Source organism: Podarcis bocagei, assembly GCF_964188305.1.
Source record: "Podarcis bocagei genome assembly, chromosome: 7".
Classification (NCBI taxonomy): domain Eukaryota; kingdom Metazoa; phylum Chordata; class Lepidosauria; order Squamata; family Lacertidae; genus Podarcis; species Podarcis bocagei.
Genome location: NC_138132.1, coordinates 59536546 through 59554588, shown reverse-complemented (window position 1 = coordinate 59554588; position 18043 = coordinate 59536546). Strand labels below are relative to the sequence as shown.

The 18043-nt window shown below is 44.9% G+C and overlaps 1 protein-coding gene across 1 annotated transcript in view; it reads right to left on the bottom strand.

Moving 5' to 3' along the window:
* The window catches only part of ZNF423 (zinc finger protein 423), a 339629-nt gene extending 329009 nt beyond the window's left edge, over positions 1-10620 (bottom strand). The window contains exon 1 of the mRNA XM_081201114.1: positions 10524-10620. Coding sequence (XP_081057240.1) covers positions 10524-10539 — 16 coding nt within the window. The 5' untranslated portion in view covers positions 10540-10620. The remainder of the gene's footprint in view (positions 1-10523) is intronic.
* Positions 10621-18043: the final 7423 nt, after the last annotated feature.

Here is an 18043-nt window from a genome sequence, read left to right as displayed (position 1 = left end):
TTTTCAGCTTGGTTAATACAACCATGGAACTTCATTCACAGTTGCTAACTCATGCCTCTGCAATCACACAAACGTTTTCAGTGGATTGTTGCTGTATTCTGATTTTCTGTATACTGTTTTGTTTCTCATCTTTTTTTTTACTTTTATTGGAAATTTTATTTACAACATAACATAACCCCCCCACCCCCAATACAGAAATCCACCCTCATTAAACATGAACATACCATACAATGAGCATAACATACAACAATACAAACAACCAAATAAAAGACTTTCTTTATCCTGTATCTGGCCTCCTTATTTACTTCTTATAAGCTGTTTCCTTTATGAATAATTATTAAGATTTTTTCTAATTATAACGTAAATATCCACAAAGTCTCCTGCAGAACATTAATCGAAACAAGTCCAAGTTTGTATTTTAGGGCACTGTTTTGTGAAGTATTCTCTGCATTTCCCCCATGCTTTTTGAAACTCTTGTCTAGTGTGTTTCTCATCTTGTGATTGTTTGCTTCTGTGCCCTGCTTGTTGAAAACTTCATTAAAATATGGGGACTAGAGAGTAAGAAACCAACCAAAGAACAATAGTAATTGATGCCAGAAAGACTGCACAGTCCCATTTCCCTAAACATCCTATCAGAGTTCTAGAGCCAGAAAACTAGTTGCATATAACCCAAATTGCCATATTAACCTGACTCACATCATTGGCTTACATTGTTAATTATTCTCCACAGGTAGAGATATAGGTGCCACTCTACAGAAAGCCCTGCATTCTCTATACCGATAATTCAAATGGGGGGGGGGGATTCCAAGCTAACCTCATAGCTGCTTTGAGCTGAGTCTCCAAGCATTTTTCAATTTTCTTAATATGCAACCCTGCTAACAAAGGCCATTGCCACTTCCTTCTCCTCCTTTTTTAACCTCCTGTCCAAGAAAAAACAAAAACAACCTTCTTCCTATGGCTTCTAGTGCCAATGCTTTATGGTACAGTAAAAACGTTAACATTCTTTTCCTGATCAATACTTTCTGTCTTAAAAGACACTGAGAGGAAAATTCATTCCCTAGCTTGCTAGTTATTCTGGACAACCTGAAACCATTAAACACACACACATACCACAACAACCTGCGTCCCACAGAGATAAATTACATGATCTTGTGGTGGAAACAAGAAAACAGGTAAATATTTCTTCGATCATTTGTAAAACAAGATTAGAAACACTGTTTTAGTGGGCAATCCTATATCCACTTACTTGGGAATAAGCCACATTGAACTCAATGGGACTTACTTTTTAGAATTCATTATTACTTTTATACCCTGCCATTTCTGCAAGGAGTTCCAGGTGGCGTACATGGTTCTCTCCCTGCCTCATTTTTATCTTCACAACCCTGTGAGGTTAGTGAAGCTGAGAGGTGACTGGACCAAGGTGCCTTCAGTTGTAGCCGAATATGCTGATCACTACACTGGCTCTATACATCACATATTTTATTATTATTTATTTGATGTATTAGTTACCTGTTACAAAACATCTCTCAGTAATTTACATACTATACATCTATATCTATATCACATCAGTATATGACCAGGATTGTGCTGTAATCTGTTACACCTTAAAGGACCCATAATTCTTTCTGAATATCTAGGATAATTTTTAAAGTTGAATAAGAGCTTCATGGTTGTTTTTTAAAACAACAACAATCTTCATTTCCAAAGTATTTTCACAAGCACACCAACAAAAGCATTCCTGTCTAATTACAACTTTTTTAAAAAATAGGACCCCTGACAGTTAAGTCCAGTCGCAAACAACTCTGGGGTTGCTGCGCTCATCTCGCTTTACAGGCTGAGGGAGCCAACGTTTGTCCACAGACAGTTTTTCCGGGTCATGTGGCCAGCATGACTAAGCCGCTTCTGGCGAACCAGAGCAGCGCACGGAAACGGCATTTACCTTCCCACCGGTGCAGTACCTATTTATCTACTTGCACTTTGACGTGCTTTTGAACTGCTAGGTTGGCAGGAGCTGGGACCGAGCAACAGGAGCTCACCCCATTGCAGGGATTCGAACCGCCGACCTTCCGATCGCAAGCCCTAGGCTCAGTGGTTTAGACCACAGTGCCACCCACATCCTTCTGAATATCTAGGATTCCCTTAATTAGTTTTTAAAGTAGAATCAGAGCTTTATGGTTGTTTTTTAAAACAACAACAATCTTCATTTCCAAAGTATTTTCACAAGCACACCAACAAAAACATTCCTGTCTAATTACAACTTTACCTCTTGATAAAATATTTTTTATAAGCAATTGGGGAGTCCACAATCTCAGCCCAATGCAGGTCTCAGGAGATATAATACGGCCTGCTTCTTCTACGCAGAGATGTTCAGGAACATCTCTTCAGGCAATGCGTTCCCCCCCTCCCAACCCATATCTTTGCATCCCCTCCTCCCCTCAACTTCAGCCCTAATTATGGCTAGCAAGGCATCCACACTGGCACTTTTGTTTATCTTTTGCTCAGCAGCAACTGGTGCCTGATGGAATTAGCAGGGCAGAAGGCAGGGAAACCAAAGTTGGTCAGTAGCAAACTAAAGATTGCAACCCTGGCTTTAAAATTGTGATTTGAACTAACTACAGTTGGCAGAAACACTGATGTATGCCTAGTGCTTACCATGGTTAGTTTGGAAATGGTAGAAGAAAGGGAAAGAAAGAGGGCTCATGCTTCCAGGATGCTCCCAATCTCCTAGCCATGGCTACAGTATGTCTGCACTGGGCCACAGAGTTAAACATGCTTAAGTTCCCTGAAAATAAATACAGCAGGGGTTGGAACTTGCAACAAAATGATATTATCTGCAACCCCTAAAGGAGTTCTCCCGTAGAGGTCTCCAGCCAGCTTGGAACAGGAGACATGGAGTGCCTTTCAGGGCTCTCGGAGAACTTCAGTTTAATTCCTTATCCTTTTGAAATATTCACCTGCTGTGCTGTGTTCTGCTGAAGGGCACAGGATCAGGGGCGGCTGCCAGTCTTGAACTTCAGCACTTTTGCTTTATAGCTGAAGGCAGGGAGCTTTATAACCCCACTTCGTGCATCCCTCCCAACACTGTTTGGAATCATGTAACACTGATCCTTTTTGTGTGTGTGTTGTAGTCCAACACCTGGGGACCCAAGGATGGGAAAGGCTGTGCCCTGAGCATCACAATACCTCCCCGCCTCTTGTTTCTCCGTGATTCCATCCCAGCTATGAACCTGTCGGCACATACCACCTATGTTTTCCATTACAGGGAGATATGGTGGTTATTTGCTCCATCGTTTAAAACGGCCTTTTAAAATACGTTGTATTGTTTACATACACACACACACCCAAAGAGAGAGAGAGAGGTGACAAGCAATGACATAATTAAAAAAAAAAAGCAGTGAGACCACACAGTGATGCTAAAATACAATCAGCCAGAGAGACAAGGCATGCCTGTTTTCTGAGGTTAATGTTTAGACCTCTGTCTAATGATTCAGTTGTAGACCCAGAGCTTTGAGTTGTGGCTTTGCTGTAATATCTAAGGGTTAGGATCTCGTAGCACAGGAGCAGGTCCATGTACAAGTTTAATAAAAGGGTTTTGTTTTCAGCCCGTTTTCTTGTCTCTCAGGTGTCTTATATCTTCATTTATGAGAGTTTTAATAAAAAAAAAATACTATCTTGGCAGAAAGTGGAGCAACAAAGATTAAGTGCTGTTGGAACTTTCACATCCCCTTGAAATGCTTGATTGCTTTCTTGCAGTGTTTTCATCATTTTTTTATTATTAATTTATGGACTACTCTTCAATTTAAATATCCTCAGGACAGCTTACACAGTAACAATGAAACAGGTATCATAACAAGAACAGCAGATAGAAACTGGCAGCAATCTTTTTAAAAAGAAGAACAATTAAGAGCCTGTGAAAATAAAATAGCTCTTCACCTGGTGAATCTCTCTGGGGAAAGTGTGTCTATAAATCGGATTGTAGTATCCTGTGGGTTTGGGAAGGGGACTCAACTGTGAGGAAGCCTTGAAGTGGGTCTGCCCTAATAGCAGGAAGCAGCTGCCTCCATCACAGCCAGATAAAGTTCAATAGCAGTATTTATTTGTGAATAACAGGTCAACCATTCAGCATAGCCACCAGGACTTGCTACATAGGTAAGATTAAGGGTGCATTCAGACAAGGGGATCAATACATTGGTTTTCCTGGTTATAATGATAGAGGTTCTGTGCCAAGTTCTAACTTTTCTTTTACACAGTGTTACCTGTTGTGTTGTGGAACTGTGGCTTTTGGATCAACATACTGCCCTGTCATTCACACCAGTGGACATCATCTGACACATCGCCACCACTTTTGCACATGCGCACTTCTGTTCCTTCATGATTCGCCCATGAAAATGGCAGGAAAGAACTTTATGCTGGAATACAACCCCAAAATTTGTCCCATAGTGTGATCAATGAAAGTCAGGCACCAAACTCCCATGACTTTCTAAGCTAACAGGGTGGGAAATTGATATATTTTTTCCTGGAAGCAATTAACATATAAATGAGCACTAAACTTCCACTAGATTCTGCTGGAATTCCAGAAGTGTCACATAAAATGTGGAACTTATCAGTTAAGGAAATGTTGGGAAAATTGAACAATGTGCTGTCTGAATGCAGCAAAAGATTCCTGCATTGCAGGGGGTTGGTCTAGATGACCCTCACAGTCCCTTCCAACTCTACAATTCTATGATTATAAGGTTCCAGTTAGTTCCCACTGAGCTATAGAGTGCATACCATCCAACTTTTCCAGATAAAAAACCGGGATGCACATCTTCCGGGATGCGCTCCCGGGCAAGTCATGTGACCTGCACTGCACTCTCGCCACCCAAAAAGCATCCGATTGGTGCTTACCCTAATGTAGGTTGTAAGGCTGGCCCCCCCAGCAGGGGAAAGGCAATACAAGTGTGTGGGTGTTAGAGAGGGGGGAGAAATTTGATTCAGTTGGCATTGAAAGGTAAACCTACCTCATTTCACTTTCTGAAGCAATACACAAACTGAACTATAGCCTTTCTCTGAATTTTTGCACACCTCCAATTTCTGCAGTGCAGTTCTTCAGCCAAGCAATGTGATCAAGAACGCAAATGCTCAGCTAACATGTGCATAGAAATGCACAGCTCAGTGGGGGGGGGGAACCTGCAGAAATGCATTTGATTGGGGGGGATATAAATATTTGCAAAAATGTTTATATTAGTAAAAAAATGTGTGCTTCGGGACAAATTTGCCCCCAAAATGCAGCTGAATTTTCAAATTTACTTTTTTTTTTAAGTAAAGTAATAGCAAAGTGATGCATAAATGTGGAGAACTGAACTTAAGACTGAGATAAATTAAAACAGATTCACGCATCCCTAGTGTGCGTGTGTAAGTGTGTTGGTGGGAGGGAGGGAAGGAGTGCACATGTGTGTGCATGTACAAAAACAGGCATCAGAGGTGCTACTTGGGTCCCTGCAGCTCATAGCAGAAGAGCCCAGATGGCCAACCTCAATTAATCGAGACTATTTTTAAAACATGATCAAGCCATTAATCAGCTAATTGTGCCAATTAATCACTTTACACATTCTGTCCTAAAGAGAGCGTGTTAACAGAGCGCATGGCTCCTAGTGAGAGATTCACTGTGACTGTAAGTGCCATGATTCTGCTTATCTGTACAAGAAAAGGGTTGAGGGGGTCAGGCGGTATGGAGACTTTACATTCTAGTTCAGCGTTGTGGAATATTGGCGTGAATTAGATCAGCCGTGATGCTGGCAAGTGCAGCCAGTGACTGTTCTTTTGGAAACCACCACCAGTCTGGGTCAGCAATCAATTCTCCCAGAAAGCCACTGTGAGAAAACAGCTAAGAGTGAAGGTGAACCCAGAGTGGTCATAAGGATATTCTGTTTGCACAGGCACCATACAGAGGGATGCTTGAGGGATCTGGTTTTTGCAGATTCTTAAATGAAAATTTACCTGACCCACACCTCTTGAACTAGAGCTAGCCAATGCAATGCCCTCCAGATGTTTTGGACTACAACTCCCGTCATTCCCAGCTAGCATGGTCAATGGTCAGGAATGATGAGAGATGGTACCTGGAAGACATCAAGTTGGCTACTTCTACAGCAGTTGTCTGGAGATTAAAGTTGGGTAAGCCTGATTCACTAGAGGTGTCAAGTCAGGAGCACTCCAGGGGATTTCAAGGCTCCAAGGTGAGACCTGGTGATGTCACAGGGGGTGGACTGCAGGTGCTATGAGCATGTCAAATAAAAAGTCTAACACATGAGCAAATATGTCACTAGTTGAAAATTAAGATAGATACCTTAGGAGAGGGCATGGAGACTTCAGGTCAGCCCCGGGGGGGGGGGTCTGGCAACCCTATGATTTATACTATGAGCTCATTGAACCAGGGCTGGGGAAGCTGATGCTCTCCAGACATTGCTGACACCAACTGCCATCGTTCCTGACCATTGTCCATTCTGGCTGGGGTTGATGGGCTTTGAGTCCCTTCATCTGGAGAGCTATAGGTTCCCTGCGTTATAGGATGAGTGTGATACAAATGGGCTTAATAATAACTCTCTTTGCCATGCTCTCCATCCCTCCAGTGGCTCCACTGACCCTCATCCACTTGGGTCGTTAGGGGAAATTGCTTGAAATAGCATTAGGAGACGTATATACTAAGATGTCTAATTTTCATGAGAGTTAAAAAAAAATATTGCAGACTGTTGTGGAAATGTGATGAACTGAATGTAAGCTGGAAAGATGAGAAACTGAGAGACACCGAAATCAACAGATTTGCTTATTCCCAACCAGTGCACTACCACGAAAGCATGGACATCTGACACCATTGTTGCAACAGCATTGTGTGCCTGTTGCAAGCAGATATGGAGACATAAATAGTAGTGTGGAAAAACCTGAATGCCAGTTTAGGATCCAAAATGAGGTGGTTGATGAATAGTAAAGATCTTGCACTTGTCCAGTTTTAACACAATAATTTAAATGTTGTGAATGACTGTATACTGAGTTGGAAGAACAAACACCTAGTCTTCTGTGACCCAACACTTGCTTGTTAAAGGATTACTTTCAGGGGTTTTGTGTTTTCATGCGTGCAAAGAATAAGGAACAATGTTCCCTAAAGGTAAAAGACCCCTGACAGTTAAGTCCAGTCGCAAACAACTCTGGAGTTGCGGCGCTCATCTCGCTTTACAGGCCAAGGGAACCGGCGTTTGTCCACAGACAGTTTTTCCAGGTCATGTGGCCAGCATGACTAAGCCACTTCTGGCGCAGCAGAACACCGAAACCAGAGCAGCGCACGGAAACGTTGTTTACCTTCCCACCAGAGCGGTACCTATTTATTTACTTGCACTTTTTGGCGTGCTTTCGAACTACTTGGTTGGCAGTAGCTGGGACCAAGCAACGGGAGCTCACCCCACTGCGGGGACTCGAACCACCGACCTTATGATCGGCAAGCCCAAGAGGCTCAGTGTTTTAGACCACAGCGCCACCCGCAGTCGTGTTGATAGGCAAATGTCATCACACCAAGAGCTGCAGAACAGCATTGCTCTTTAAGGACAGTAAAATATCTCAAATGGGAAGCACAAAGGCTTAGTCAAAATATACATGAGATCAGAATGTGCAAAGGCAAGAGAGATACATCGGAAAGCCCAGGCAAAAGACTCAACTGGATGCCCTCTCGGTCTCTGCAGCATCCACACTTAAAGCCTCTGGACACTTCGCATAAACAGATCATTAGCACCCTACATTTCAATCGAAACAGAGAAGTATGCGAGTAAGAAGCAAGCAAATGGATATATCAGGAAACAAAAATGCCCTGAAGAGAATGCACAAATCCTAAGAGAAATCACGTAGGTACTGGTGTTTGGCTGCTTTTTCCCATTTGAACAAATTTTGGGGTGGGCATTGTAGGGAAGAAGTGTGCCCTGTCTCACATTAGAAGAGACTAACTGCTTTCACAATTGACTCACCTTCCTTCTCCCTCTCCCCAAATGGCCAGGGCCAGCCCAAACCATTTTGCTGCCTCAAGCAAAGGCCAAAATGGCACCCTCCACTCCACACATACAGAAGCTGTCCATATACAGAATCAGCAAGGTCTGACCATCAGTCAGGTTGACTTCTGCATGTGGTATTGGACTAGGGGAATCTGGTCACTTTGGTATATCTCTCTGTTCCCCCCACCACACACTATCTCCACCACAATTTGCTTTTTGTGTGATAATTTCTCCTAACTTACAGTTTTCTATGCAGTTTTGTATAATATACACATTTTTACAAACCAATTTCCCCCTTGTATAATACATTTTTGCATATTATGTTCACTGGTGTACATTTTAATGTACACATTCTCCCCCAACACAAGCATTTTTGCACATGTTGGAGATTTGCATTGCAAAATTAGGAAAAGTGTAGAATTTGAAAGGTGACTGTGTTTCGGTTCGCACATTGCTTTGGAAAGTGTGAATTAGGTAGGCTTGCCTTCAAATGCATATTGAAATGACTTTCTCCCCTACCCATGGGTGGTAGCGGAGGTGCCCCAGTCAGGAAAACATCTTGGGCTAGCGCTGAACAGGTACTTTGAAAAAATGCAATGTGTGGAGCAGCCTTTACCACCCTTCAGGGAGGCAGACTTTGTTTAAGGAGAGTACACTGAGCTTTAGAGGGAAATGGGCCAGCAAGCCAAGGCAGACACAAGGTAGCTCTCTCTCTCTGTGTGTGTGTGTGTGTGTGTGTGTGTGTGTGTGTGTGTGTGTGTGTGTGGTGATCATGCCTATGCCACCACCTGCTTCCCAACTGAGCGGGGAACGGGGAAACAGAAACATGAATCAAGTACTGTTCTGCAAAATTAACAGTTTCCACTCACACCTCTTTTCCATGTCTCCTTTCCCTATATAATTAAGCAATAAGACAAGTCATACTGCGAGCTGCCACCGATTAATATACTCCTCAGGTGCACAGTGAGGCACAAGGCAATTGTAAAACCGGTATTTTAGAAGCGGCTATTTTCTTTCTTTCCCTTTTCTTAATGTTAAGATATTTACAGTTACACACATGCTTTTCTAAACGGCAGTAAGTTCGGCAAACCTGTAGTTTGGAGTGGGTGGCATCTGCGTGAGAACATTTGGTCTCTTATGTTCTTTGTCTCGCGGAAAAGCTCCACACACATTTAATGCAAGGTGGATATATTTGAGCCCATTCAGAGGAATTAGTCTAAATGGCCTGCAGCCTTCATTTTAGAATAGGTTTTCTTAGAATAGGAGCTGAAGAATATTTCCATGACGGCTGGCTAGTCCCAGATTCCCATAAGTGGACAAATGATGGAGGAGATCCATGATTGCATCTCTCTGCCCCCACTTTAAATTTTGTAAAAAGCAGTGGGTGCAAGTATTTATGGGAGAGGAGCCTGGACCAGAAGGGGGACCATGAGTAAAAAGCAGTGGAAGGAGATTATGTCACTGCTTGGGAAGGGTACATGTTAAACTATTGTCACAGGTGTATGCCAGCCAGTAATCACACAGTTCAAAGTTGGAGTTAACTCTTTATCAGCAAAACCACAGACTTGGCTGAGTGTCAGACCTAATGAGCTCATTCCCAGTAGTCTTACTCCATGAAAATCAGTTACCGAGAGTCCCCACCTCTTCACAGGCAACGAAATCCTCTCCTCTCCAGGGCTTTCCCCAAGCAATCAGAGACTACGCCTGTGTGCAACCAACCTCTCATCTGCCCTTTTTATGCCTCTTCTAGTGCTGGGTGACAAGGATGGAGGGGAGCTTGTTGCAGCAGGAGCAGGAGACAACTGTGACTCTTCAGCAGCTTGAATCATCTCTGCCTCTTGGCCCACTGGCGGAGGAAGAGGAGTGTGGAGGAGTGCACCACCCCCGGCAGCGCAATCCAGGTGGGGTGCCATCATGGCTGCCCCCTGCCTGCGCTGGGTGTCATGCCCCCACAGATGGCGGGGCGGCATTTCCCCCGGACGCATGCCAGCCCTGCCCCCGCTTGCTCTCTGTCCCCCAGTGCCAGAGCATGAAGCTCCGCGACTGTCTTGGCCTTCTACTCTCCTGGTTCAGCTTCTGCCTCTGATTCTGCAACTGGAAACTGTAGCTCTGTGAGAGGGTAAGCTGCAAGCTCCCAGGATTGGGGGTGGAGGCTATATGCTTCAAATGTGCATGTTTGGTGTGGATGTGACCTATGTTCCTACAGTGGTGGCAAGAGGCACCATCGTGCCCTTCACCTCAAACAGGTTCTCATGCTCTCTCTCTTTCTCTCCCACAAACTTGCTTTTTACATAAAAAGACGAGAAATCCCAACACACATCTCTATAATCACATCTTATTTGGCCAAATTTCCAGTTTTTTGCTGGACAGAAGCTCTGGACCCTTCACTGCTGTATAGCAAAAAGGAACCAACAGGTGAAAGCAACCCCTATGGCATCATCTTCAAGCTGTTAGTTCCCACGACTCCTGTGGAACTACTTCAGAGTAAGTCATTTGAATGAGGAAACTCACCTCTTTTCAGGGTCATCGTCTGACATCTCCAGTCAACTGGTGAAAGGCAGGCTTGGTGGAAAATCCAGACACGTTGCTGTGCAATTTGTGAAAAAGCCCACACCTATGAGTGGAGATGAAGGAATCTGTCAGTTTTGCTCTCTCTTCTTTTCTTATTTTTCCCTAATCTTAAATTTAGTTCTCCACATTTCCACATCAGTTTGTGATTTATTTATTTTAAAGCTCTCGTGAAAATTCATTAGCAGATTTCTCCTAACATATACAGTTTTGCAGGCACTGTTCACTCATGCAATGCATTTTATATGGTTTTTTTCTACAACTATAATGCATTTCTTAAAAGTAAAGGTAAAGGACCTCTGGATGGTTAAGTCCAGTCAAAGCAACTATGGGGTTGTGGCGTTCATCTCACTTTCAGGCCAAGGGAGCTGGCGTTTGTCCACAGACAGCTTTCCGGGTCATGTGGGTAACATGATTAAACCACTTCTGGTGCAACAGAACAAAAGCCAGAGAGCACAGAAACGCCATTTACCTTCCTGCATCAGTGGTACCTATTTATCTACTTGCACTGGTGTGCTTTCGAACTGCTAGGTTGGCAGGAGCTGGAACAGACCAATGGCAGCTCACACTGTCGCAGGGATTCGAACTGCCAACCTTCTGATCAGCAAGCCCCAAAGGCTCAGTGGTTTAGATTACAATGCCACCCACATCCCTAATGTATTTCTAGGCACATGTTACCCTTGTATATCTGTTTTTGTACACATTACTTGGCTAGAGTACTGCATTGCAAATTTCAGAGAAGTGCAAATTTAGAAGGAGGACTGTGTTTTGGTTCATATATTGTTTTGGGAAAAACAAACTTTTTTTGAAAAGTTGTACCTCGGGTAAGTATTTGATAGCAGCTATAATTTGTGCACTAGGAATCATATGCACGGCAGCTGCCACCATGCAGATTTGCAGATAGCCTCCTCATCTGCTCTGGAGCCCTGTGTGTTAAGAAGCTCTGCTTGCTTCAAGACCTCCAGTCTGCTTTTCATCCCAGATAAGTGCTCCCATTAACTGCAATGCGTGAACAAGCGCTAGACCTGAAAAAGATACTAAAACTGTTCTTCTAAAAGAAGTAGCACAGTTTCTGCACAGAACCATTTCTGTATTTCCACACACACACTTGGCATAAGAGGTTTTCCTCCGTTAGCTCTGGATGGAAAAATCTTTTGAGACCACAAAGTGGGCAGGAAGATGGCTTTCCGTTAAATTACTTGCCAACTGATTATCTTTGGAGTCTGTTCGAGGTTTTTTAAGGAAAACATTGTGAAATGTATTATTTATCTGAGTAACCTTTGAAAGTCTCAATCCAAATATGACCCATTGAGTTTTATCTGAAGGGGGAGAAGATGGTGCAAAAATGACAGGTGCTAGGTGCTGTGTGTGTGTGTGTGTGTGTGCAAGAGAGAGAATGGGAACAGCTATTAACCATCCATGTATTTCTTATTACAAGTGTGGCACTCCAGACCAGCAGACCCAGCAAAGATCCAAGAGCTGCAGAGGGCAGGAGGCGTCTTACAGCATCAGGAGCCAAAGGGGAGAAGATCAAACAGCAGGAGCCTTTGCGAAGATGGAAGGCAACAGCAGGAATGGGAGAAATGCTGGAGGGGATAGAGAAGGCAGAACAGTCAGGGCATCCAGGGGGAACAGATAGGGGGCAAGAAGTCCAAAGCAGTGGGAGGGGAGATCAGAAGGAAAAAGGAGGCAAAGAAGAGATGGAGGACAGCAGGATAGGAGGTAGAAGTGCAGAGAAGCAGGGGGTAAGAGAAGGTCAAGGCAGAGCAACAGGAGAAGGAGGCAAAGAGGAGTGGGAAAGAGGTTAGGAATTGGAGGTGGGAGGGAGAGGCAGAGAGAATAAAACAGGAAAATGCAACCGAAACCAGCACAAAGAAGCAAAGGAGCTGCAGATGCTAAAAGCCTGAAGGAACAACAGCTGGGGAAGAGAAGCAAACTCAAGTCATCCTGGGGGGCACCTTCTTGCTCCATGCTAACCAATTCTGCCTGGGGAGTCACAGGTCCAGAAGGGTTCTCTCTCTCTCCCCCCCCCCTTTTGCAGGTATATTCTATAACATGTGACTGCCTCAGTAATGATGGATTTATACTGGACCATCCATACATCAATCCACTTTACTAGTTGTTCCGCAGTGCTTCCCCAAGGTTATCATATTTTTGCTGTCTGGGGAGGCACTCTTTGTGCTACAGCATAAGAAAAGCAGGGGCAACCAGTGCATGCCCCATAGCTTCCTGCTGAAATACTGTAGCAAAACAAAAAACACACTTTTATGATAACAAATAATATTCCAAAACAATGTATGCAGCAAAACAGTATAGCCATTTATAGCAATGCATGATAACATCAAATCTCAAGTGCAAGCAAAGAGAAGGATTTCTAAAAATCATTTTTATACCACACTAATGTTCTGGTTTATTTGTTCTGTTTTTGTTGCACTATAACACAAGAGTGCTCCTCCAGAAAGATCTCTGGAGACTCAAAGAGCAGTACGGGTTGTCTGAAAGTCCTTTTGCAATCAGTCTCACGCTGCTTTTTGAACCTCTGGTTTTTGGCGGTATACGGAGTTGTGCAGCGCTGTTTGCAGACCCCCCCAAACGTCCCAGCACTGTGCTTTAAAAGTCCCCAAAACCGGGACATCAATGTGCAGCATCACCTCGCATCACAGTTACTTCAGGTGACTGACAGGTGGCCACTCACCTTGTCAAATTTGCCTTTCCAGGGGTGGGAAGATAAGGATTTGGCCTGCTGTCCAGTAAAGTTTAGTCACCCCTATTCTATAGACAATATGGATCAATAGACTGACTCTGTGTAAGTCAGGTTTGTGTGCCTGCACAGAATATGGATTTGGAGCAGGAATAGCACCACTCATGCCTTGTAAGAAAAGCTACACCTGTGGAAATCCTCTTTTCTGGAAAGCCAAGAAAGGCATAGGGACCCCTATCCTCCTTTCCATCTGCTTACCCTCAGCAGCTGTTCAGAGACCCTGTATGCCCCCCTCCCTACAAGCCAGGAAAGGGATTTTGGCAGGTCCCTACAATGTCTGCTTTCTTGCTTTAAGACAATCATTAAAATTCCATTTGGAGAGGCCTGGATTGAATCTCTATTACCTCCACTCTTTTTAAAAAGATTCTCCTGGTTTTAGAGGAAACTTTCTGCATGTAAGAACTCTGAGCCACATGGATAAAACATGAGAGGCAGGCTGAGCAGAAGCCCTAAACCAGGGAGATAGATAATGTACTCCAGGAATGCAGGAGATCTACAGGAATCTGTGATCTACATTAGTTCCTTGCTTAAGGCCACCAAGCGAAGGAGCACAAGGCTAATCCTCCGTAGGCTGAGCGGCAGACAGCACCAGTCAAACAGAAAAACAACACATTGAAGGGATTAAGGGGAAAAAACAACCCACACACCCCACAGACAAAAACCAGCATTACAGTTTTTGAAAAAGGGTGGAGGAAAATATGGCAAGCAAATAAAGAGCAAATAACTCCCATATTTGCTGAAACCAGCTCACACCGGGGGTGAGCACAAACATCAGTGTATTATTTATATGTGTGTGGTGGATCACCACCACTGTAGCAATGAGGTCTAACGCAGGAAAAGCTTCCTGTCCTTCTCGCATCATGGCACAAAGGTGATTTTTTTCCCCAGGGGGTGCCAATAGCACAAGGGGCCCTAAACATAGGCGCCGACTCCATGGGGCCTGAGGGGGCCCGAGCCCCCTCAAAAAATCGTTTGGGGGGCTCCACCCCCCAATAATCTCGGGCGCCCCTCCAGCAGAGCACCGCCGCTGTCCCCGCCTCCTCCCCACCTGCTCCCTTGCCAGCCAGCCAGCCAGCCAGCCGCGCGCCCTAGCCGGAGAGCCCCGGCCGTCCCCGTCGCGCAATCGGCTGGATCTCCCTTCAGCAGGCCGTGCTCACAACTCGGCCCAGGGACCCCCCAGCAGCGGATCTCCTGCCCAGCTGAAGAATCCGGCAACAAGCCCCCTCCTCCCCAATCGCTCCGCCGAAATACGCTCCAAAACCCCCCAGATAGGCCGCCGGCCGCCAAGTCTTGTGGCGCCCTGAGCGAGGGTCTCTCCCCAACACCGCCACCTCAAACTGCGTTCTCCCGGCTACCCGAGCGAACCAGCGGCAGGACCCCGGTATGGGCCCCCCCAATATTTTTTATAAGTCGGCGCCCCTGGCCCTAAATATGCCTCTGCATGCTCACACACCATTTGAACAGAGCCTTGTATTCTAACCATCTCTCAGACAAGCAGATCTGGCCCTTCTGGCAAAGTGATGCAGATGCCTCCAGCAGTAGGTAACTGGGGGAAACAGAGTGCTTGTAAGGTGTTGGAGGGCATCAGAACATGAGGCCAGCCTGCTGGATCAGGGCTGGTGCAGCCTTTAGATGGGGTAAGGCTGCCACCTCAGGTAACGAAAGACCCTGAGATGGCACCCCATGGGCAGCTTACCACCTCTGCCGGTGGCAGAGAAGTGCCACAAAATCTTGCAGAACGCATGAGATCTCGCTCGAAATCGGCAGCAATGCTGGTGCCACTTCTCCACCAGAAGTGGAGGTGGCGGGGCAGGTGGTACAGGTGGCAAAACAGGATGTACCGCCCCTGCAACGACCCATCTAGTCCAACATCCTGTTCTCACAGTGGCCATCCAGATGCCCTAATGTTCTGGTCTGCCCTGACCCCGCAGTCAAGTATGGCACATGTCCAATAGCTAAGTCCTTATTGACAAAGAAATACTTACAGCAGCTCCCACGGTGCTCCGGACACACACACACACACACACACACACACACACACACACACTTCTTATCTCTAGGCAGCTGTCCTCAGGTCTGTGCCCTGTGGAGCAGTTGCAGCAACAGAGGGACCATGCCCCTGTTGTAAGCAAAAAATGGCTTATCTCCTGGGTTTATGCCAATAAAAACCCAGAAGCTTGAGGAGTTAGGAGTCCAAGGTTTATTGCAAAGCAATAGGTTACAGTTGAATCGTTCTGCAAAACTGCAACCATGCCCAGTGGTTCTGGCAGTAGAATTTATAAAGTTCCAAACAAAGGATTTCAATTTTCACCAATGATGTACCTCATTACCTCATTTTATGTTTAATACACATGCGCAATAAGCACTGGCAATTTATGCTGATTCAAGTTTGATTCTCACCAATTTCTGTTGGCTAAGCTTTGATTTTCACCTTGTGCTGTTACATTGTGTTAGCATGCATGTTGGGAACCTGTGTTACATGTAGCCATTTGCACCATGTAGCAACTTATGTTCTAACCTTGAGCTGCAACTTTGTGATTCACATATTAGCTGTATTTCTGCCCCAATTGGGGGGGGGGGGGCAACAACTTGCAAAATCATCAGCTTCATAAAGCAACAGTTTACCATAACTTCCCTATTAGAAGTACACATTATCACATTTATTGTGGCCCTTTGGCTTATGTATCCTCGTCTGACGGATGAACACACACACAGCCTGAGGCTTGTCCTACATGGAAGTCATCTCTGCCGTTCCTCTTCAAACTCCTCCCGATTCTAGAAGACAGGGGGGAGGAAGATGGCGGGGAGCCTACTGGACCATTCCTTACCTGAACAGTCTCTTGCTCCACCACATCCTGAGCACCTCCCTCCATCTCAGACTGCCCTGCCCCTTCCTCCTCTTGCTGCTGTCCTGACTCCTGCCTTGCAGGGAGCACCAAACCCCATTAATTGCCATCACCCTTCCCTTGCCCTCCACACAACTCTTCAGAACCCTGCCAGTCCCTGACACCTAATAAGAAGCCTGCAAGCTGGACATGAAGCATGACTTGGGCCAGTCACTGTCTCTCAACCTAACCTGCTTTGCAGGGTTGCTGTGAGCTTAAAATGGAAAAGGCGGGTGGGTGGGGGGAGAGAAGAACCATGAATGTTATCTTGAGCTCCTTGGGAAAGATGGGATCACATGCAGTAATAAATAAACACAGCATGGCCTGCGTTCTAACACATAGGTAGCAGAGTCATTCAAGCACATTGCTTGGCCTTGCAAATAACCATTTTGGAGGCAGGTCCTGAGCGTGTGCCTTACAGATGACATTATAGCTCTTCCAACAGCAAAAAAAAAAAAAAAAAAAAAAGTTGACGTGACTAAATGTATCAGAGGAGGCAGAACTCATGGTGCAATTATCATTAATAGCCTGTCTTCCGGTTCTTAGCAAGACTCTGGCGCTGCAGTGCTTTACCTGGGTCTCTTATAGATCCTTGAGCTGGGGGAAATCAATGGGACAGGGCTCTCTAATAACAGCAGGCTCTTCTATTATTTATTTATTTATTGCCGCATGAGGATCCAGAGATACTTCCTCCCCCCCCCCCGCCCTGCTGTACCAAAACAAAGAGGCAGCTAGTTTGCCTGTTTGATTTGCCAGGATGCAAATAAGGGCGAGTATATGAGGAACCTTTGGCCCTCCAGATATTGCTGAACTTCAGCTCCCACCAAGGATGACGTGCATTGCAAGATGCTATTTGGATTCCTTAAAAGAAATTTCCCGTGGAAGAGGCACTGAATGCACTGGCCTGCGTAAAGTTGGGCTGCATTAATTCATCAGTCTGATTGAGAAACTTTTTATTGACAGTAGTCTGAGCTGTCCACCAGTGAATGAAATAAGTAAAAGAAGCCACCAGCCTCTTAAGGTGGTTCCTGGTTTCACCTAGCCTAAGAAAGGAGTGAGGAGCGTCCTGTTTAGTAAATCAAAGAAGCCATGCCAGTTTATTCTAGCATCTCTTTTCATTCTGGATAGTGATGTATGGTCAACAAAATTTCTAATGAAAAGTAGCCTAGTGGCGACTAAAATAAAATGGTGGTCAGTCTCCTAAAATAGTCACTTAGCCATGTTTTCTGCAATCAAATATGTGTATTTCCCCCTGGCAAGATAAACCCCTCCAAAGAAAGTTTCCTTGGAGTTCTACCAAATTCTTCTAGCACTGTCATTATGCTGAGAAACATTAATTTCACTTTAGGATGAAACTTAGGGCTCCTTGTAGCCTTACCTGCAACCCCATATTTCAAAGACAAATTTTGTTTTTTGTTTTGCCTGCCCCCAAACAACAAAACAAAACAGCTTGGAGGAAACGCAGGAACTTCTCTGTGTTTTGTCTTGTCTTCAGTTTGTTAAAAAGAAGAATAAAAAGAGGTTCTCCGTGGCTTTCCTAAAGGTACAAATTCCTCAAGGGCATTGAAACTTCCGAGAGAAGCACTGTAGCTCGAAGATGTTACTTGACCTAGCATAGCACTCTGCCCACCGAGGCCGGTAGAAAGATTATGAAATTTTAATTTGTCTGAGAGCAAGATACAAGAATAATTGGAGCCCAAGTGTCTGCAGAAGGCTGAGAACCAAGAAGAGGATGGAATGCTGCAACGCTGAAGCTTTTCTAGGGCCACTCAGCTTCCCTCTGCTATAATATTAAACACAAAAGCCAGGTATTCCTC